Source organism: Danio rerio, chromosome 7 (assembly GCF_052040795.2).
Source record: "Danio rerio strain M-AB ecotype USA chromosome 7, GRCz13ab, whole genome shotgun sequence".
Taxonomy (NCBI): Eukaryota; Metazoa; Chordata; class Actinopteri; order Cypriniformes; family Danionidae; genus Danio; species Danio rerio.
The window spans coordinates 2,642,752-2,666,544 of NC_141027.1; the positions used below are offsets into that span (position 1 = coordinate 2,642,752).

At 39.6% G+C, this 23,793-nt stretch overlaps 2 protein-coding genes across 2 annotated transcripts in view; both read right to left on the minus strand.

Annotated features, from left to right (window-relative positions):
- Positions 1-23,793, minus strand: part of si:dkey-187j14.6 — a 111,335-nt gene continuing 87,542 nt past the window's right edge. Inside the window, 1 exon segment of the mRNA NM_001440799.1 lies at positions 1-66. The gene's annotated coding sequence lies outside the window, so the exon portion shown is untranslated.
- LOC137496084 (putative C-type lectin domain family 20 member A) lies at positions 604-16,682 on the minus strand. Its single transcript, XM_087260474.2, has 6 exons — positions 16,513-16,682; positions 12,817-12,855; positions 9,234-9,593; positions 5,896-6,243; positions 1,317-1,408; positions 604-1,247 (listed from the first exon to the last, which is right to left on the minus strand). Exons 2-6 carry the CDS (start codon positions 12,851-12,853, stop codon positions 1,071-1,073), a joined length of 1,014 nt encoding a protein of 337 aa, XP_087116600.1. The 5' UTR covers positions 12,854-12,855; positions 16,513-16,682; the 3' UTR covers positions 604-1,070.

Sequence of the window (23,793 nt, forward strand, 5' to 3'; positions counted from 1 at the left end):
GACATTTAAAGGCTTCACTAGGGTAATTAGGGTAACTAGGCAGGTTAGGGTAATTAGGCAAGTTATTGTATAATGATGGTTTGTTCTGTAGATAGTCGGGGAAAAAATAGCTTAAAGGGGCGAATAATATTGACCTTAAATGGTTCATAATAAAATAAAAATTGCTTTTATTGTAGCTGAAATAAAACAAATAAGACTTTCTCCAGAAGAAAAAATATTATCAGACACACTGTGAACATTTCCTTGCTCTGTTAAACATAATTTGGGAAATATTAAAAATAAATAAATAAATAAATAAATAAATAAATAAATAAATAAATAAATAAATAAATAAATAAATAAATCAAAGGGGGGCGAATAATTCTGACTGCAACTGTATATAAATTAGTCAAGAAATTTCTGGAAAAAACTCTGTAATAGCCTTCCTACTGAGCTTCGTCTCACTGACCTGCCACTTATTAAAGCCAAGCTCAAGACCCACTTGTTTAAATTGGCTTTAAATGCATAGCACTGACACTTCTTGCTGATACTTTTACTTGTGTGAAGCACTTTGGTCAACCTTGTTTGTAGTAAGGTGCAATATAAATAAAAGTTGATTCAAATGATCAAATATAAAACTTTTATTTTAATATGGATGGATTAAATTGACCAAAAGAGATGATTTATGAAGTCCCATAAGATTTAAATTTCAGATAAATGCTGTTCTTATGAAAGCTTAATATACATAGCCTCAGTTGTTTTCACTATAATAAAAGGCATACCTTGATCATCAAATCAGTATATTAGACTGATTTCTGAAGGATCATGTGACTGGAGCGATGATGCTGAAAACTCACCTTTAATATGATGAATAAATTACAGTTTTAAATGCAGTCAAACAGGAGAGCTATTTTAAATAGTGAACAAATTTACACATTTTTAGATTAAGTAAATGCAGGATTGATAAGCAGAATCACACAGTTCTACATTTTTCACTGGTAGTCTCCATATTTCCTTATTTAATTTAGCTTTAGTAAAGAGTCTAAATATTCCAGACTAATATTTGCATTCTTGTATACTAACAGGAATCTTCATACGTCCTGAAAAGCAGGAGGATCACCGATAGGGGAATCTGGTTCTTGTTTACAGACTGTTGTGGTGTTTGGAGCATCATTTTCCAGTGGCTGGAAGGTCTTGCCATCAGCCTGGGCTCTCCATGTTATACTGAATGCGGGGTCCGTCTCCAGATTCGAGAGGATCATTCTCATCTGCAGATCAGATTATATCTTCAGTAAAGCTCTGCTGGTGTTCAGAGTCACCTGAAAGGATCTTCTCACCTTCTTCTCTATGGCTAACTTCATTGCGGATTCATCCAGAAGAGCAGAGGATTTCACTGCCAGTCGCACAACCTGAGCTTTCACACGCTTAACTGTGAACAAACACAGACATTAATGATCTATATTAATGATCTAATGATTCAATTATTTATGCTACGCTAAAAGTGCTGAGATTGTCAGAATGAATTAAATAATGGTAAAACTCAACAGTTAAACTCTAGGCAAGCTGTAAAATGAGCCTTTTCCAAAAAAGTGGATTGTTTCTCACCATAGACCTCAGCTTTAGGCGATATCTCTACCTATAGTCGAGACATGATACCATCATCCATTAGCACAGCCCAGGTAAGTAATGCAACATATCAAATAAATAACTAGTCAAAAATGTGATATAGTGACCATCAAAATTGAAAAGATTTGTTTTTCTGTTGAGTTTTGATGTGATTTTTGACTGTTGTAGTTGATGACTGTTGTTCATCATTGTGTCTTGATGAATTTCTGATGAATCTATTACTCTCATTTATATGTTTATTTGAGTGATTGCAGTATTATTATTGTATTATTACCCATACCTGTGGCATTATTATCAGGTGCTTTGGTAAATAAAAAAGTCACACTGTGAAAATGCAGTCAGAGATGAGAAGAGAAATTAGAAGAGCAGCATTAATGTCACAATGAGGGTAGATTTATGCAAACAAGGCCATCAGGGCACCTGCGTTCTGCTCTGTAACTCATGATAAGGCACACCTGCACGTGCCCCCACACTCATTTGTAATGACAGCTAAAAAATATGAGTACCCGTGAACTTCAGCTAAGCTTACAGTTGACAGCTCAGTCGACAGTGAACAAGATATATTGTTGAGCATTGTTTTTTGGCTGAGTTATCACTTTTGAAACAGCAGGGAAAGACCTTAACTGGACATGGGTAAGACCCCTGAAAGACCCTGTGATTCTATTGGTGGTGGGCACCTGACAGATTTGAGATCCTATTAGTGGAAAAGCTAAGGGAGGTGTGCTATTGTGTAAATTTGGGTGGAGTATTAAGATAAAGAAGTATATTTTAACGACACAATTTCACGGCAATTCGTAACTTTTTGATTTAGTGGCTAATTCATATGAATTTGTATGATGTAATTCGTACAATTAAGTACTATTTGCTTATCTTCCAATGATGGTTGGATTTAGGTGCCACACGTCCTTTTTAAAAATCTTATAATTTCGTACGACTGAACTCATATGAATTCATAAAAATTATTTACGTTTTCTTGTGAGATCAGGCTGATTTAAACTGTATGCTAGCCTATACTCATCAAGATCTCAGACTTTGTCATTTTTTTTTAAACTTTGACATAGAAACTTTGACCAGAATCTTTTTCTGAAACAGTAGCTGTTGAGTAACTGAAATTATTCAGTATAGTGTTATGGAGCCATAATGCACTCAAAACTTGCTGGAACTACTTTCGCCGTGCGTTAGTGATGGGTCGTTCTTGAATGGTTTGTTTATTTTGAACAAATCTTTTATGCGACTTGAGAAGAACTCCCCATCAGGGAGTGATGTGTTCATTGAATGCAGGTGGAGGTGGACGAGATCAGTTCAATTTTGGACTCTTCTATCGGATTTGAGTTGATTGTTCATCATGTGAAAGACAGAAGCCAGTCATATGTATTTAGAGCCAGAAAAAAGATTTAATCCATTAATTTGTTGAGTCTTTGGTTTTCAGTCATTTCTCTTCACATGCTGTCACGTGATGAACAAACGACTCAAAAACCAGAAGACTAGAAAGGTGAACTAATCAACCCAAGCTCATTCTGAAAACATAGTCCTGTGGACCTTTTTGGAGACTGGGATTTATGTAGCCGTTGGTACGTATGGTTGCATTTCATTTTTTTAAGCGAACGCTATGGGGTGGTATGATGTCGTTCCTTTTTGCACTCGCCGGCTGACCGCTTTACTCCGTGTGGAAAGCTTTCCCGACGCAACCAGTTTGTCCAGTTAGCTTGTCGTGTACGTCGGCAGAGTTGAGACGCAGAGAGGAGCTGACCACGATGACGACGACGACCAGGTTTGAGTCCGGGGAAAAGCGGTTCCAGAAATCAGGTAAGACAAACACAGAATCCAAACGAGTCCAAACATTATTGAACGAGTGAACAACATGGTGAGAATGTGGTGAAATCCGATAACGTGGTAAAAATCAGACGAGGGCTTTTCTTTTTCTGGACGGCTTTTGTAAATCGTTGCTTGGGTTTAGGGAAGCGGGCGGGTGGGTCAATTGGTAAAACTGGTTGGGTTTAGGGAAGGAGGAGAAAGGTGGGTCGGCCGATTGGCCGGTCGCCCAGTCAATCATTCAGTCAGTTAGACAGACGGTCACTACAGTGGGTTTACGCAAGAACAGCGCGGGCGTGAAGGGCATTCGCGAGAGACGTTTGAGATGCGAAAAAGTATACACACACTGCAAAAAATGCTTTTCTTGCTTAGATTTTTTGTCTTATTTCTAGTCTAAATATCTAAAATTTCTTATATTAAGAAGGATTTTCTAGACAAGCAAAACAAATTGTCTTGATTTGAGAAATAAAATGCCAATATTAAGTGAGTTTTTCCTTAAAACAAGCAAAATAATCTGCCAATGGGGTCAGCAAATTAATCTTGTTTTTTCTTTTGACGTAAGATTATTTTACTTACCCCATTGGCAGATTATTTTGCTTGTTTTAAGGAAAAACTCACTTAATATTGGCATATTATTTCTCAAAACAAGACTATATGTTTTGCTTGTCTGGAAAATTCTTCTTGATTTAGGAATTGTTAGATATTTGGACTAGAAACAAGACAAAAAATCTAAGTAAGAAAAGCATTTTTTGCAGTGCAGTGGCCTCGCGCAGATTCGCTAAAACAAAAAATGGACAAATACGTACCTCCCGGGACACATTTCACAGTCTTTCGAAAACGTCCATGGGACTAAAGTTTTGGCATAAGCCTGGGTTGGAACTAATGCTTGTGTTTCCAGCCAGAGTGTATGCACTCGTTAGCTTATATGGGACTGTCAGTGTCGGGTGAACAAACGACTCAAATTTGAAGACCTGCCAGAAGAGATGAGCTGAGCTAATCATAAACAAAACAGCAGGTAAACAACCAATGACTATCTTTTCTTCCTTAGTATAGTATCATTCTAGTTATGAGTTGCTTGTAGTGGGATCAACGTTTGGTGTAGTTGTGTTTGGAAGCATCTCGTTGCATTTTAATGTTAGTTTGGAAAATTGAACAAAACGAGCGGAATGACTCGAAAAAAGATTCGTTCATTTCGATAAACGAGACTCAAAGGTCCGAGTCAGTAAAATGGTCCGAACTTCCCATCATTACTGTGTGTTTTTCTGAAAATAACACCACACCTTCAGCCAATAAGAACCAAGCTGAAGTGGCATATTTTACTGCATATTTAATTTATTTATACAGCATTATAATGAAATGCAGCCTATATCGTTGGCAGTCTCATGGGATGCTCACACCAGCTGGAGCTTGCACGAATAGATCGCACTATTGGAATCAGATGCATGAACATTTTGAGTTTACTAACTTCATTCACACGTCAAAATGATTTATGTCCGATTCACACGGGGTTTTAGCGTCAACGCTTGACAGTGGTTGTGTCTAAAGTTGGAGCCAGGGGTGGACTGGCCATAGGGAGCACACGCTTCTCCCCCACCCCAACCCCGGGTCTTCACTCTGGCCTGACCTTCAACTCCTGATTGGAGCTGACGCGATCATCAAAGCAGCGTCAGCCAATGAAATTAATCAGCAATCGGCTACTGTCTGAGCTGGTGTATTTGCATAAAGCGATCTGATTAGTTGACACTTCCATTGACGCTTGAAAATTTGAGAAATTCCCAAGTTTTGCAGTGAGCAACGCCACTAAAGCAGTGCAGACGGACCCATAATTCAGTTCAGCAACACTTGACGTCACCCATTCAAAGTGAATAGGAAGCGTTGATGCTGACCCCCGTGTGAATGGGCCATTATAGATGCAGATTTGTGTCATGGGAGGGGCTTCTGTTTGCCCGGTGACTCCAGTTTTGTTGCTAAATGGCTGAGATGGTTTTTTATTGACAATAGCTGTGCAATATGTGCTTTAGGAAGGCTGATAAACAGCGTAGGTTCATTTGGCGCCTTCTCTGGGTCATTCATAGGTGCACCTAGTTTTAGGAGTTCATCAGCTCCTCCAGACACTGTGCCTAGATGAGGGAGGCTTTCAGGGGTGCTTCAGACTGAGCCAAGCCCATTTTGATAAGCTATTGTCTGGTGTCGATTTCCCCTCAGGAAATCAACAACAGGTGCTACATCATAATCACGTTCCTACTAGAGCAATCTCCTGATTAGTTTATGCGGAGCAAATGTCAGAAGTTTTTCAAGCAATTTACGCGAATCACGTTAAGCAAACGGCCAAAATAATCAATTTGCGATGAGTCATGTGCGCCGCAGGATGTCTAATCACATCTATGAGTTGACTTAACATGTAAATCACTCACACCTGACGATTAATCCACGTCTGATGTAAAAGTACCATAAGGCTTAAATCAAAGTGAGACTCACAGCAAAAGAACGGAAGGAGTTGTTCGCAGTCTTTATCGCCGAGCAGTCCATTCTGGAATGCATATCCACACGTTTCATCCCCGCCTCCGTTATTAGGCTCTCCTGAAGACCATCCCAAAGAGGGCCAGGACACACTGCTCTGATCTGACCACAGCCACTGGTTCTTGCTCAGGCCGATCCAGGCTTCATCCTCTTTGAATATAGATGTGATGACATGAAGGACGGCGGTGTTGTCATTTACATCACTGATGGAGGCCAGATCAATGTAGCGCTTCCTGCAGAAACTCTGAGCATCTCGCCAGCTCATCTTGAAAATAATGAAATTAAACTTGCTGCCGAATTGATCTCCTGCAAGGATTGAATGTTTTAGTCAGAAAAGAGAAACCACAAGGTAAACACACACACAAACACTATGTAATTTTCTCCACTAGAGGGCGTGTATTCACAATAAACAAATGCATAGTTTGATGAAGGTGTGACTTAGGGCGTACTCACACTATGCTATCCAAACCGTGCACAGGCTCATTTGCCGGATCGTTTAAGAAGTGTGAGTGCTCTGAATCTGGCTCAGGTGTGGTTCAGTTGGCCGGCCCAGGCCCGGCTGGAAGAGGTGTGCCAGAGTGCAGTACACTTGGGCTTTGAAGCTGTGCACTTGTAGTGTGAGTGCAAAGTGCACCTAAGCCCGAAACTAAAGACAAGTTGTGACTTTCATGGGAATGTTTGATATGGATTTATTAATCATTCTTACGGTTCAATGAACGCAAACTGTCGTAGATTATTAAAGACACAAACCCCTCACTGCACGACAGCTGCACCTTCAGCAAACCTCCAAATTCCTGCAGCACGAGGGCTTGATGATTGTTTATGAGCGTCAAAATTGGCTGATCTTTTTAATGAAATATCTGACTGCGTGTCACCGCATATCAAACCACTTAAACGATATAACTCAAGAAATGTCCACTGTGCGGAGCGAAAGCACTTCTTACTGAACAGCACATCATCGATGACTTAATCGTGCTTGGGTGCGAGTGCAATGTGAGTGTGGGCCGTCAGGGGAGATGGGAGGGGGGACAAGTGTGCTTTGGCCTGGTTCAAGGCAACTGTACATAGTGTGAGTACGCCCTTAGTGTGGAATCATGGAAGTTGTGGTCTTTATTATCCTATGGGAGTCCAGGATGATCTAAGGTATTAAACGCTTATTATCATGGTAGCATGAAGCAGATTTTAACACTGTATTCACACTAGCATCGACTTTGTGTCTTGAAGATGCTAATGGGTATTCCCACCTTACATTATATGGTAAAATAGATTGTTTAGATGCTAAAACGGCAATCCACTGAGCTGTAGTGTTACACTTATATTTAGTAATACTGAGGTTGATGCAAGTTGTTATTGTGTTGTCAAATATTGCATTTAAATGTATTTATCCATGCCCATTACATGCTTCAAGCTACAGTAAAGCCATCAAAGCGTGTGTTTCTCAAGCCTCCAGCGCCTAGACTGCAGCTCTGCACAAAAAGTTTAGCCATGGGATAATTTGTCATGCCAAACTGAGCCTGGTTTCTCTCCAGTTTTTTTTTCTTTTCCTTTGGTCAATTGGTAAAGCTTGTTCCTTGCTACTGTCGTCACTGGCTTGCATGGTCTAGGACAGTGGTCACCAAACTTGTAATGTAATGTGTATTTATATAGCGCATTTATTGTGTATGGCCATACACCCAAAGCGCTTCACAATCATGAGGGGGGGTCTCTCCACACCACCACCAGTGTGCAGCATCCACTTGGATGATGTGACGGCAGCCACAGGACAACGGCGCCAGTGCGCTCACCACACACCAGCTATTGGTGGAGTGGAGGGACAGTGATAGAGCCAATTCGGTAGAAGGGGATGATTGGGAGGCCATGATCGTAAGGGCCGATAGAGGGACTTTGGCCAGGACACCGGGGTTACACCCCTGCTCTTTCACGAGAAGTGCCGTGGGATTATTAATGACCACAGAGAGTCAGGACCTCGGTTTAACCTCTCATCCGAAAGACGGCGCCTACTGACAGTGTAGTGTCCCCTTCACTTTTACTGGGGCATTAGGACTCACACAGACTACATGTTGAGCGCCCCCTGCTGGCCTCACTAACACCACTTCCAACAGCAACCTAGTGTTCCCTAGTGGTCTCCCATCCAGTTACTGACCAGGCTCAGCCCTGCTTAGCTTCAGTTAGTAACCGGTCGTGGGCTGCAGGGTGACATGAAACTTGTTCCTGGAGGTCTGGTGTCCTGCAGATTTTTGCTCCAACCCTAATCAAACACACCTGAACAAGCTAATGAAGGTCCTTCAAGGTATACTTGAAACACCCAGGCAGGTGTGTTGAGGCAAGTTGGAGCTAAACCCTGCAGGGACACCGGCCCTCCAGGACCAAGATTGATGACCCCTGGTCTAGGACATGTGTAGCTGCGCTTTGATGGATTTGCTCTTCAGTGTTTCAGCAGTGAATATTAAACCACACTGAGCTGAACTACACTGAACCTCAACTGTGAAAACTGGACTGACACTGTTTCAGTTTACAAGAACTTCTATATTAAGCTGCTTTGACGCAATCTACATTGTAAAAGTGCTACAGAAATAGACATGAACTGAATTGCAGTATTGTTGACTGAGTTTTGACCTGCCAGCAAGGGAGAGTGATCTATCCCATAGTCCTTTATCCACAAAATGTCCAATTCCAAATACTACAGTGGTCATCATACTGATTTGTGGCTGATTCAGAGCACAGACAGATTTGTGTATGGGCAATGAGCAAAGCTTCCGCTAGACAATCTCATTTCATGTTTAAAGAGCAGATGCTATGTTGCCCTTACAAAGCAGATATCTAAAGCTGCTGGTGCCTCTGGAGTCCTGCAAACCTCAAGGTGTAAGATCCTCCAGAGCAGTGGTCACCAAACTTGTTCCTGGAGGTCTGGTCTCCTGCAGATTTTAGCTTCAACCCTAATCAAACACACCTGAACAAGCTGATCAAGCTCTTAATAGGTATACTTGAAACATCCAGGCAGGTGTGTTGAGGCAAGTTGAAGCTAAACCCTGCAGGGACACCGGCCCTCCAGGGCGGAGATTGGTGACCCCTGCTCCAGAGGCTTGAAGTTGTGGATAAACCCACTATTCGACCACCTTTAATCAATGCTCACAAGCAGAAACGCTTGCAGTGGGCCCAGACATGCATGAAGACTACATTTCAGTCTTGTTTACTGATAAGCGCCTTTTTTTGGCTATTCGCAAATAATAAAACCAATAACAGTTTTGAATATATTCAAAGAAAACTCAACACAATGCAACCTAAAAGTGTGGTACCGTTGTAGCAGAAGAAGGGTTTCGTCTGTGTGCAGTCCTTGGCGTACCAGAATCCAGTGTTTCCGATCACTGCGCACGCACTCTGTGTTGTGGAGCTCGGGTCTTCAGTCGGAGCCCAGACTGAGAACTGCAGATCCTCATTGTCATATGACCAGCGCCACTCACAGATGCCGCCGTACAGACCCACCCAGGCCTTCACACTGTTCACTGCACTCGAGGCCTTCTGGATCTCAAGCCTGTCCTTATCCATCTGAACCGTGGGCAGATCCACATGAAACTCCTTGCAGAAAGCCTGCGCTTCAGTCCAGCTCTTCACTTCATTGATGAGGATGAATTCACTCGAGATTGCAGAGGAAAGTCCTGTTGACAACATGGGGTTAAAGCATTAGCTCACTTCCAGAGTAAAAAATTCATTATTTACTCTCCCCCTTGTCTTTCTTGATGTTCTTTTCTTTCCTGTTTTTCAAAGAGTTCACACTTAGCTAATGATTGAATAATGTGTGTTAGGCATTAGTTTGAAGGGCGAGAGGGGAGTTTAAGCTCAGGTAGGTCTCGAGAACTCCCCTGCTTGTGAACGTGCTGAGTTGCAATATAGCTGACTAAGAACTTGTCTTAGGATGCTACTTTGAAGTAGTTAATTTACTTGTGCTGTATGTCTTTGGACGGTGGGGGGAAACTGAAGGAAACCCACACGAGCACAGAAATGCCAAATGGCTGCCCTATCAGGAGAAGGGGAGGAATAGGGGTGGAGAGGTCTCTGGTTCAAATCCCGGATGACCAATTATGGTACGTAGCTGATGCACTGCGCTACGCACATAAGGATATGAATGACCGTCTATTAAAAGAGGTCACCCGTAGTCCCATTTCTTGCTCCTAAAGGTTTATTTACTGCTGAATGATATAAATGAAGGCCCTTTTTCTTTTGTTATGCTTTCTCCTGTTTAATGGATAGTCATGGAGGGTAGAATTGTTGTTTTATTTACAGAACTTTACTTTAGGTTTAGCGAAGAAATCCAATATTAGGTAGCGTACCTTGTTTTGTTTGTCCTTTTGTTTCCTTGTTTTGACATTGGAAATTTTTATGTTTAATAAATCTGACAACTTTGCCTGTGTGTGTGCTTGGGTAGCAGGAAAGGGGACTCCTGGTGACCCCTTTTAATAGACGAACATCCTTATCCTTATGTCCGTAGCGCGGTGTATCCGCTACGCAACAGGGGGATTCTTCAAGAAGATGTGTTCAATCGAAAACTATGAAGTTTCTGAGGAAATAACATGCAGCATTTGTATCCATGTAGTGAAGTTCAGTGGTGCTCAGCAGTGTTAGAGAAAGTTACTTGATAAATTACATCTCGTGTTAGTTCTTTAACTAGCCAGCCAGACAAGCCAGACTTATTGCTTCTGAAGCCTCACACAACTGAAGAGACAAAATCTGCTGAGCTGAATCCAGAGATCAAGCTGCAGGTTTCTAGGGCAGGTGATGATGCAGACAGCGGCAGTTGAGCTGGGTGATTCTCCCATCCCTAGGCATTTCACCAGGTACTTCCAAAAGAGCAATTGATTTCCTCTAGGAGAGCAACGTGCTTCTGCGTTTCTGGATGCGGTGGTTCTTATCTCCAGATGATGGCCACAGGTACTGCAACTGGGCAGCTGGGTACTGGGTACTGCAACACAGGTACTGGCAGGGCCAGCACTTCCATAGAGGGGACCTAGGCGGCCGCCTAGGGCGGCAGAATAGAGAGGGCGGCGTCCCCGAAACTACCCTCGCCACCCGTGCCCTCATCCGCGTCTAGGGTGGCAGAACAGAGAGAGCGGCGTCCCCGAAACTATCCTCGCAACCCGCGCCCACAATTATATCCCCGTCTAGGGTGGCAGAATATAGAGAGCGGCATCCCCGAAACTACCCTCGCCACCCACGCCTCAGCTATATCCGCGACTAGCACGGCAGAATAGAGAGGGTGGCGTCCCCTAAACTACCCTCGCCACCCGCGCCTCAGTTATAGCCGCGTCTAGGGTGGCAGAATAGGGGCTTATTCATTGCCTCTGGGCCCAAAGACCCCCCACTCCTCCATAGAACACCCTATCCAAGCTTTGAGCATTTGTGGTGGTTCATCCACAGGGGTTGGCTGTGCATACTGTACTCAATGACATAAGAGATCAGACGCCCATTGTGGCATTGTGAGTTGTCTTGTTCAGGTAACGGATGGGCCTGCTACCACCCTCCAGGGTGCAAACGCAGTCACAGATTTGCGGTCGGATATGATGGCTGTGCTTTCGCAGGCTGCTTTGGCGGCAGGCTTGAAGATAGCCTGTCTCCGAGTCCCGCCACCAGACTGACTAGATTAGTGCAACGTGGGGGCTGATATCAGAGATAAATACATCCCAGCCCCCAGCCCCCTTCTTCCTGGGTGAACACAGTGAGCTCACACAGGTTTGGAGGGCATTTTCTCTGCGCATCTGCCCTCACTTCCCTCGATGGCGAGGCATCCAGCTGGTATCAGGTTAATCCCCAGGTGGGGAGCACCATTCCAGAATCCTGGGTGGGTTATTGGCGTCTTTCATGGCCAGAGCCCACCCCACCGGCCATGCCACTTTTTTCCTGCACCACGGTCCCACTGCAAGCACTGACTGAGCTGCACAAGGGTGGTTCTTCACCCAACTAATGCATGAGCTTTGACGGTGGCCGACTCTGCTCTCATGACCACCAAGGTGGCCGGCCGTGTCCTGGGGCTACACAGTGAACAGTTACAGAACTGCACAGTTAAACAAGGGCTACACAGTGGTCCAGGAATGCCACGATTGGCACAAGGGCTACACAGTGGTCCAGGAATGCCACGATTGGCTTACCCTGGTAGAAATGCAGCATGCTGACAAAGTTCACCTTTTTCGTGCACCCATATTCCAGGCAGGCCTATTCGGTAACACTTTATTGGCCTATACCCAGGAGTCATCGGTGGTGAAAAAAAAAACAGTCGAACATGATGGTGCAGATCATCTAGCAGTGGGTTTGAAAGGCAGCTCCTCTACCGGCCCACTACCCATCTTGATCTGCTCCACCTGCTCTGGGGATGGGATCGAGCCTGGTCATTGCTGTACAGCCTGTTGTTGTTGCTCATCAGACCAAACCCCTGTTGTATTGGCATTTCACAACAGCATGGCTGCGGTAGCGTATATCAGCCTATAAAAAAGGCCGGCTAAAAGACGATGCACGCCGTTCATTTCTGGGCAAACTCAATCGTACAGCCAACACGGTCTCACGGCAGCTCATATCTTTACAGCTTACGAGCTGGGAGACACACAAGGCATTTGTGAGATTTTATAATCTTGGAGTGGAGTCGGTTTCCTCTCAGTTGCTGGAGAAATAAGCATCTTTGGTGACAAGTGGGGAAGAGTAAATAATCAGGAAATGTGTATTCAGAAAGTGAACCAAACACAATAAACCTGCTCTGGATGAAGGGAGTTTTATCTTAAATGAGCATAAATATGACTTAAGATTAAATGTAAAAATTAGAAAACGAAACGTGGCTTCTGATAAGACTGTAAGTCATTATCAAACAGAGAATGCTTGCTTCAGTCACAGACTTACCTATTAGAAGAAGCAGATGAACGGTTCTCTGGATCATTTCTGTCGATCAGGTTTGTTCAATAATAGAGTTAAATAGGAGAGGGGAGACAGTTAAAGCAATAAAAATAAATATTATAAATAAATGGTAGCAGGTTTGAAACATTAGATGGAATGGAAAATTAAAGCATATTATTGTAAATCTGAAGCACTTTTAACAACCCAAGCTCATTCTGGAAACGTAGCCCCGCGGACGTTTCTGGAGATTGCAATTTATGTGGCTGGAGTTTTGTTTTTTTTTCGAGTGAACGCTGCGGGGCGGTGTGACGCCGCTCCTCTTTGCGCTCGCCGGCTGACGGCTTGCCTCCGTGTGGAGGGCTTTCCTGCTGCCACCAGTTTGTCCGCTTAGCTCGCTGTGTTACGTCGGCGGAGCGGAGGCCTGGAGAAGCCTGCCACGGGTATGAGCGGGATCGAGTCCAGGGAAGAGCAGTTCCAGAAATCAGGTAAGATGAAAAACAGAATCCAAAAAATAATGGCGAGAACGCGGCGAGATCTGAAAACGAGTCAAAATCGGACAAGCGCTTTTGCTTTTTTTCCTGGACGGCTTTTGCAAATCATCGCTTAGGTTTAGAGAAGGAGGAGGAGGAGAAAGAGGAGGGCGGCTGGGGCGGCCGATTGGCCGGCCGTTCAGTCGTTCAGCCAGTCAGTTGGACGGACGGTCTACGGTCCGCGGGGCTACGTTTCCACAATGAGCCTGGGTTGACTTTTAAAGTTAAGTTACAGTAATGTCCAAAATTAAATCACACCCCAGGATGTAATTAATTTTAGGTTTGACTGTATATTTGAATTTAAAAAAATATGTTGAGTATTACGAGGCTGCACATTTATCTGGAGTTACAGTTTTTCTGGATTGCTTTGATGCAGCCGTCAACTGAAACTCCACATTTTCAAAACAGTTAACACACAGGCCTAAACAGCAGCACTCATGGTCAAAATGACACATTTTGCTCGCAAAACGCACATACTGTGTCAAAACATTTAAAATATGCAATAAGAGCTTAGTTTTACCTTCAAACAACACAACTTGCAAACAAGTATATGAGGTCTTTTAATTAATCATTACACAACGGACAACAAAAAACAAAATACAGAGCTTAGTTTGAATCAGTGCACCACCATTGGTTGACATTGTAGCGTATTGCCAATGCCATTTGTTGTCTTTCTATTTAGGCTGTCAAATTTACCTTTTTGCAAAGAATTAGATCCAGAATAAGAAATGCTTACTGTGCAATGCAAACTGTGGCTGAAAACAAAAATTCTGTACAAAAAAAAAAAAAAAAAAAAAACCACAAAAGTAATAGAATACTGTAAATATAAGGGAAAACACGTGTAAACCAATCTACAGTCAAATCTTTTGGGAGTGTAGGACGTAGCCACTATTGACCTCGTCCATCCATGCTGGCACAGAACAACACAGACCTTCCACCGTTTTCAATGTTTGCAGATTGATTGCTAAATGAAAATTTGTGTGAAAGAATGTCAAACCGGTGCTTCAGTGAATACATACTGATCTTGGTAATGTCTAATGGTTAGGGATAGATGGTTTCTGTTTGGTTACCAAGGCTAAAACAATGGAGTTTGGACGGCTTGAATGACATTTGTGTTAACCGTTTTGAAAAATGTTGGGGAAATGTGTCAACCCAAAGAAAAAGGGTTTACACATTTGCAAGACCTGTCTTCTGCTCTGCTGGGATAGTGATAATGAAAATTAAGTGGAACCTAGTTTCTTTAACCAGGTCAAAGCAAACAAGAAAAACTGTAATCAGTTAATCCTATTTGTATCACTACATCAACCAAAACACATCATTTTACATCATCTTTCTGGTAGCAATTAAAGTGCATCAAACCAAAAACTCTTTAAAAACAGCAACACCAGTTCCATGAAATAAGCCCAGCATTTGGACACAACTGACATTGCCATAGTTTGATTTTCTGCAGTATGTAAACGCCATTATTTTGGATAGAATTCATGATGCTACATCTGATTGGGATGATTTTGTACAAGAGAGCATCTGCATAAAATAAAAGAAATCAAATAAACTAAAGCACAGATGAAAACAACAGAACAGAAAAAAACAAGAATGAAAAAAGCAGCGCTTCAGGGTTTTTGGTGGAGTCTGACCGGATTCAGGTACAGAAAGGATCAATTATCAAATCTAAAATAACACTGTATAGTCTTTAATCATTTTCCTTTGGCTTAGTCCCTTTCTTTTCAGGGGTTGCCACAGCGGAATGAACCACCAACTTAATCCAGCATATGTTTTACGCAGCGTATGCCCTTCTATCTGCAACCCAGTACTGGTAAACACCCATACACACTCATTTACACACACCCACAAGCATACAGTCAATTTACTGTCCCTAAACTAACGTTGGGAAAAGATTATTGTAATCAATCACATCCAAAATAAAAGGTATTTTTTGTTATATGTGTGTTTTGTTTATATATATATATATATATATATATATATATATATATATATATATATATATATATATATATATAGACATACATATATGGAAACTAAACTATTCAAAACATTTTTACACATATATTTAAATGTACATTTATTTTGTATCATATACACACATTTTATATATACATATAAAAAAACATTCTTAAATATATGTATGCATGAATGTATTTATGTCTACATAATTAATAGACAGTACGCACTCATATAACATAAAAAAACCTTTATTTTGATATAATTAATTTTTCCCCACTAAATTAAAAACGATTCATCATTTTTGTTGTAACCTCATTTCTATACACAAATAGTTTAAATTTGCCTGCAATCTTAGTCAGAAGTATTAAAAACACATTCAAATGACAAATCTGCCACCTTATTGAGGTCGCACGACTCAACAAATGAGGGGTTTGAACAGTGGTTCTTGCTTAAATATAGCAGTTCGATGTGACTATTATAGATTTGCACACTGTGATATCAATGCTGAAACCATATTTTGTGCAGCGCTATTTTCCAGTGAAATTTTATTATTGAAAATTTCAGAAATAATACACTTTCTTTTTTTAAATGCTGAAAACAAACACAAATTCACCACCAAACTGAAGGAAATTCACACAGACATTGCTAATAAATACAATTTCGTAACACTTTAGGTCACATGCTACTAACTACTGGCTTATAACCTGCCTATTATTAAGATAGTTATTAAGAACTTCATCTATGTCAAGCTGCTTTGACACAATCTACATTGCAAAAGCGCTACAGGAAGACAAAATTTAATACACACTGTTCATTAGTTCAGTTATATTAGTTACATTAGATCTTATTCTGCATCTCTAATCCTACCTAAACCCAACCACTGCTTTACTAACTATTAATAAACATAATAATAAACAGCTAATCAGTAGTTTAAGCTGCTAGTGTTAGATAATGCTGTGTTAATACCATGAATTGTGATCTAAAGTGTGACCATATTTACTTGTCGAATATAATCTATCAATATTTACAACTATGAAAACTTAACACAAATACACACAATAAATAAGACATTATAGAGCAGAATTTAAACACACACATATATATTGGAAACCAACTAATCAATATCTGAACTATGCTCTACAACATGTCTCACTTAAGTTATACATGTTACACATGTTCTAATATTTAAAATAAACATTAGATTTGTTACCTGCGATATATTAAAGCCTCCTGATCTGTGGAAAGACTCAAACTGATTTCCATCCAGACTTTGCAGCAGCATAAGGATCTTTAATAAGATGACAGCATGAAAATCGGCAGTAGCAGAGCTGATCCGTATGAAAATCCAGCTTTCTACATGCTTTGACTATTTGACATTTCAGCATTAATCACTCGGTGCACAATGCAAGCGTGATTGATTCAGGCAGCTTGTAACAAAGTCCATTTCTTTTAGGATTTCAGTGTTCATTTGGCTGCTCTATTCACTATTAAAATAGTGTTTTGCTAAGTATGCAATGCTGATTTGCTAATAAAACTACACACAAACCAGTCATAAGAGTCCATTTTCTTTCATATTGTTTGATATTGAGATCCATACATCATCTGAATGCTGAATAAACAACCTTTCCAATGTATAAGGATTGTTAAGACATTATTTGGCTGAGATACAACTGAAAATCTGGAATCTGAGGGTTAAAAAAATCTAAATATTGAGAAAAATCACCTTTAAAGTTGAACAAATAACATCCTAATCAATGCATATTATGAATCAAATAAATAAGTGTAGATTTAATGATTAATTTAATTATTTGATTTACAAAAAGTCTCAATGGAAGATACATTTTTTTTTTTTTTTGTTTGTATTTTTGGATATTCCCACATAAAACATGACTGGTTTAGTGCTTCAGGCTCACATATTTGATCAAGTTTACAAGAATATTGTATTTTCCAGATTAATATTTACATGTTTTTGGAAACTGATCAGCCAGATGTGCTTAAACTATCGTATGTTTTAGTAAAATAGCAGAGAGAGTCCTTTTTAAGCGTATCAGCTGTTGTTTGTGCTGTAATTTACACAAGAGTCGCTTGACAATTTGTGCAAAGAAACAACTAAGCTTTATGGATAACATATACAGTATCAGGACTGTAGCCAGCCTATTAAAAGGGGTTCTTTATTCTCTAAAAGTGGACCTTTCTGTAGTTATTCACCTCAAAATATGAGGTTCAAATACTGTATGCCTATTTACAAATGTGCATTTACACTAACGTATTACAGCTTCACATATAATTTAATGAGATTAGAATTTTAGAAATATGAACAACTATTTTTAATTGCTAATTTATTATCATCGATCATAAACCACAAACAAAAAAACGGCAATTTGTTAAAACTTGTTTTAAATTAAAAGCTGTAGCCTATATGCTAATAACAAACAGGCCAGCTCATTTCCTCAGTCAGAATTTGTCCATTTAAATAATAAAAGTAATCCCCACCAGCCTTTTATTGGCTATTTTCACAATTTATGATGGATATACTGTCAAAAATGGCAAACTCTGTACTTAGTCAGTGGGTCTTTCGAATCCCCTGGCTAAGGTCCTGACTATCATAACTATTAATGTTTATATAAATGAGTATTACTTATGAATATAATAAACATAAGCTGGCCTTTAGATTTTTGGATATTTTACAATATATTCATTTCAAACAACTGAACACGTCTCAATAAAAGTCACTTTGTTAAACTGCAGAGTTAAACTGAAAACTTAAATGTCAGATTTTTCTCCACACATCTGAAAGTTCGAGCATTTACTTGCATTAATATGCTTTATATTAGGCTCCACGATACTGAAAAATGCTGACATTGGAATATTTAGTTTTGCTGCGATATACAGTTGAAGTCAGAATTATTCGCCCCCCTGTTTATTTTTTCCCCCAATTTGTGTTTAACAGAGAGCATTTATTTTTATTAAACACATTTCTAATCATAATAGTTTTAATAACTCATTTCTAATAACTGATTTATTTTATCTTTGTCATGATGACAGTAAATAATATTAGACTAGATATTCTTCAAGACACTTCTATACAGCTTAGTCACATTTAAAGGCTTCACTAGGGTAATTAGGGTAATTAGACAAGTTGTTGTATAATGATGGTTTGTTCTGTAGACTATCGAGAAAACAAATATAGCTTAAAGGGGCAAATAATATTGACCTTAAAATGTTTTTTTTTTAATTAATAACTGCTTTATTCTAACTAAAATAAAACAAACAAGATTTTCTCCAGAAGAACAATTATCAGACAAACTGAACATTTCCTTGCTGTTAAACATCAGTTGAGAAATAAAAAAAAAGAAATAATAAAATAATTCTGACTTCTACTGTATATCAGGCCTGCAGCCAGCCTAATAAAAGGAGTTCTTTATTCTCTAAAAGTGGACCTTTCTGTAGTTATTCGCCTCACATTATAAGGTTTAAATGCTGTATTTACAAATGTGCATATAAACTAAAGCCCCTTTCACATAGTAAAACCGGTAAATATCCACGAAATTTCCTGAACGGCTTTACCGGTGTGTGTGTGTGTATATATATATATATGTCCTATAAAAAAAAGGCGTGGTTCACACAAACACAGACATTACGGATTTTTTCCGTAAAAGACCGTTCGAACATCCATTCTAAAATAGCTGTAAAATCTGACATCATTAACCACAAATGAGCTCTAAACGGCTGCTCTTAGTAAACATTTGACTACATTACAAACTCTGTGGATTGATCAGTATTGTCAGCAAAGTGAAGTTTTATAAACTAATTTCGAGAGGAGCACGTGATATGATTGTGCACCGCTGGCCACTCATCCGTAATCAGTAATAATCCAATCAGAGTGATCCTAGCTTACTATAAATGGATCACTTTCTCCTTATTGCACATTATCATATTTTTGGAAGAATCCCCCCTTCCACCCCATCTCTTTCATTTCTTCCCTTTTAAAGGGGGAGCGATCGAGACCTACCTGATCTCGGTTCTCCTGATATGCTTCTAGACTGGGCGGGAGCCCTGGGCTCAAATATCTCCGAGCTCAGGGTTCTCTCCCGGGACAGCATGCCAAACCTGCTATAAGTGCCAAGCATATCTAAGTGGGAACTCTTGAAATGCTGTTATTTAAAAGTGAAAACTTTGATTATTTTACTTCCCCCATAGGCATATTATTTTGCTTGTTTTATGGAAAAAAAACTCACTTATTTGTATATTATTATTTCTGAAAACAAGACAATATTCTTACTTCTCTAGAAAAAGCATTTTCAGATATTTGGAGTAGAAACAAGGCAAAAATTCCAGGTGAGAAACAAATATTTTCTGCAGTGTATAGCTGCTTTGGAGTAATGATTATTGTAAAATGCACTATACAAATAATTCTGAATTAAATTAAATCTGAAATAGGTCATTTACTCAATATTTTCATGCTCTGTCATGATATAAATGCACTGCTGAAGTCCGGATGGAAATCAGTGGCCGTGTGTACTCATAAACTGACACATTTTGCATCTTTAAAACAGCCCGAGGATTTGCATGAATTGCTCATAAATCATGTGAAATGAACTTGAACCTCAGTTAGAAAAACTGACCTGGAGCTCAGATACTGTATTTAACTTAAAGGTTATACACTCACCGGCCACTTTCTAAGGTCCTGTACAACTTGTTAACGCAAATTCAGCAAATCCGATGGCAGCAGCTCAACGCATGGTCAAGACGATCTGCTGCAGTTCAAAGTGAGCATCAGAATGGGGGAGAAAGGGGATTTAAGAGACTTTGAACATGGCATGGTTGTTGCTGCCAGACGGGCTGCTCTGAGTATTTCAGAAACTGCTGATCTACTGGGATTTTCACGCACAACCATCTCTAGGCTTTACAGAGAATGCTCCGACAAAGAGGAAATATCCAGTGAGCGGCAGTTCTGTGGGCGCAAATGCCTTGTTGTTGAGGCCAGAGGAGAATGGCCAGACTGGTTCCAGCTGATAGAAAGGCAACAGTAACTCAAATAAGCCTTCGCAGGCGACATCTAATATATACATCTATGAGTGTTTGTGAACTGTATTTGCTGTGGTGAAAGAACAATTACATAAATGGCCCAATACTATAGTTTTCTACAACTATAAGCCAAGTATACTACAATACATCAGTTTACTGCAGTATGTGTTACAGTTTAGCAGTTCACTATACTACAGCAGGGGTCACCAATCTCATTCCTGGAGGGCCAGTGTCCCTGCAGGATTTAGCTCCAACTTGCCTCAACACACCTGCCTGGGTGTTTCAAGTATGGCTAGTAAGACTTTGATCAGCTTGTTCAGGTGTGTTTGATTAGGGTTGGAGCTAAAATCTGCAGGACACCGGAACTCCAGGAACAAGTTGGGGGATCCCTGTACTACAGTATGCTGCAGCATATTTACTATAAATTGCTGTAGTGTTGTGTCATGTTGGACATTAGTATGAAAAAAAAAAGCATGTCTAAAAATATTAGCCCACCATCTTTCCTCATATAAAGCAGGATGAGGAATAAACACATTTTACATGCTTTTCACCATCAGAAAAAGCACATCTGAGATATATGCAGTCTCATCTCAACATATAACAGGTATGGCAGCATAAATTAAGCCTCCATTTTTGTGTCCTGTATTTCTTCAAAGCAAAATAAATCCAATTTCAAATAATTATGTTACAGTTTTTTTTACAAAGCTATGAGTTTTTTTTCAATACATTTAACAAGTTAGCTAAACTCTTAACGCAGCAATACACCTAACACACACAATTGGCAAAACAGTTAATTTCATGCTCAAAATCACACATTGTAAACTAAACCTCTAAACTAATGTTCAAAATACAATAATAAACGAACACAATACACAATGTCTAACAAAACACTGCAAACATGTTTCAAAATAAAATAATGATTCAAAACAAACACATGTGCTCTTCCAGCAGAAGCATTCAGTCAATCAGAACACACTGACAATAAAAACACTATCATCAGCTGACATTACAGAAACTGCATTATTTTAGGTGTCAGTTCTGCTCTTATATCTGAAACCTCTCTACATTGTAGTATTGTTGGGTTTAGTAAATGCAGGCTTTTGGCTTCCTTTGCTGCAGAAATCCAATACAAAAAATGAACAACCATCTCAGAGTAGCTTTATACAATGTACAGTTTGTGTAAAAGAAATTAAAAAAATACAGACACAGAATTGCTGCAGTACAGACTTTATTTGCAAAAGGATATCACTGTAATATATACACTCAGAAAAAGCACAGCAATTATAATAAAAACAACAAAAACAAAGTAATCTTCTTTTCTGCCCGGCCTCAGCATTTTGTCACATGTTGTCATCCACATCACACTTGATATCTTCTATGGCCCGGCACGGTAACTGTGGCCCTTTGGCCTATTATATTTCTCCCACTGCAACATCCTCACTCAGCCTCGTCATATGTAATACCATGTGATACTTGATTGGCCTCCAACTTCATGACTCTCTGAAAGTAAATAGACACAGTGTATGTAAATGCTGTACAGTACTGTATATCTACTATATTTACAGTACTAATGAACTCCAGGTTTATAGAGTAGTTTACTGCAAAACACACTGTGTATAGTACAGTATTGACTCTATTGCGTAACCTTACCTGAACGCATTGGTGATGCAGTTCTTTGATACACTCACTGTTCCTTTCAAAAACCTCAAGAGTCCTGTTTTAGAACATATGATCATGTGATTGGAAAAACCTCAACACCTGAGTGTGCTTTCTAGATAGGAATCAGCTGATTATATATATATATATATATATATATATATATATATATATATATATATATATATATGTAAAAGCTGTTTCTCATTGGCAATGGACTCACTTTGGACTCAATTCACTTTGACTTCAGCCTATATAAATTCTGTTTAGAACATGGTGTTATCTACTCTGACAAAATTTGACTTTAAAATTTCATTGTCTTGGTCTTGGTTGTGCTTGTGTGTAAAAGAAGTTTATCGGCACACTGCCACTTTAGCTCTGAAAATTTTTTTTAATGTCAATATCACAAAATCACAACGTTTCGACCGACATGGTCTTCATCAGGTAAAGCATTGCAAATGGAAGTCCTCCAGAAATAGTCAATTCAGTGCAACAAAAAAAATGTGATCTATATGATTAAATGTCCTTGTGGTTTAGCCTATATAGGTAAAACAAGACGGTGTTAAAAAACACGAATTGCTGAACACAGAAGTAATATACGATTAAACTTAAAAAATTTAATGCATTGAAACATAACCTCGCGACGTTGCGATATATTGGCATTGAACAAGTGAAGGTGCCGAGAAGGGGTGGCGATGTTGACACTTTTATTACAGAGGGAAGCGTTTTACATTTACACACTAAACACTTTATCTCCGAGAGGTTTGAATTTGGATTTTGATTTAAAATCCTTTTTGTAAGTGTTTTTGCATTCTATATTGTTGTATACTTTTCCCAGAGATGGGTTGCGGCTGGAAGGGCATCCGCTGCGTAGAGACTTGCTGGATTAGTTGGCGGTTCATTCTGTTGTGGCGACCCCGGATTAATGAGGGGACTAAGCTGACAAGAAAATTAATGAATGAATTGTTGTGTATTAAATATGTACATAATGTTTTTTGCCCCTAGGTCTACTGGCCTTGTGTTTGAGTGATGTGATTTTGTGCAGGTGTGATGCGCTATATCTATTTAGCCTATAGAATACTGTCTCCGAGGAAGTCTATAGTGAGAATTTGTATTTGTATTTTAAATGTCTGTTTGTAATGGTATGTATGTTTTTCATATTGTTAGATGTACATTATTGTATGCAAATGTTCCTGTTTACCGGCTTGTTAGCTGATTGTGATAATTGACTGCAGGTGCTGTGTAGAGCTGTTTGACTATTTCTGGAGGACTTCCATTTGCAATGCTTTACCTGATGAAGACCATGTCGGTCGAAACGTTGTGATTTTGTGATATTGACATTAAAAAAATTTGAGAGCTAAAGTGGCAGTGTGCCGATTTACTTTGAATCTTTTGCTACTAATGTTTGTTTTTTGATCGTGCACCTGCCTTCAAGATTTTCTAGATGTGCGCACATTTCTGTATTTTAAAAGAAGTTTAAACATTTTAAATTAGTGTTAACTGGACGCATTTTGTGTCAAAGCAACAAGAAATGTGTTAATTGTATAGCCAACAAAGATTGATGTTGTGCTAACTGCGTTAAGAGTTTAGGAAACTTGTTAAATGTATTGAAAAAAAGTGTCATAGCCATTGTGAAAAACTGTAAATAAATGTTAATGTAATATATCTAGTACATCTCAGATTTTTTCCCCTGCAGTTTCTTCCTCTGACCACAAGAGGGCAGTAAACACCACTTATTCATATAGTAAAAAGGGCAACTTTACTAAAGGACTTTATACACAGCTTGCACTTTAAAGCCAATGCTAAA

What these genes read in the sequence shown, in the direction of transcription:
- LOC137496084 (XM_087260474.2), bottom strand. Translation starts at nt 12,853, where the DNA reads ATGATCCAGAGAACCGTTCATCTGCTTCTTCTAATAG. An exon ending in TCATCTGCTTCTTCTAATAG is followed by an intron (nt 9,594 to 12,816) that starts GTAAGTCTGTGA and finishes TGTTGTCAACAG; the next exon opens with GACTTTCCTCTGCAATCTCG. An exon ending in ACCCTTCTTCTGCTACAACG is followed by an intron (nt 6,244 to 9,233) that starts GTACCACACTTT and finishes CAATCCTTGCAG; the next exon opens with GAGATCAATTCGGCAGCAAG.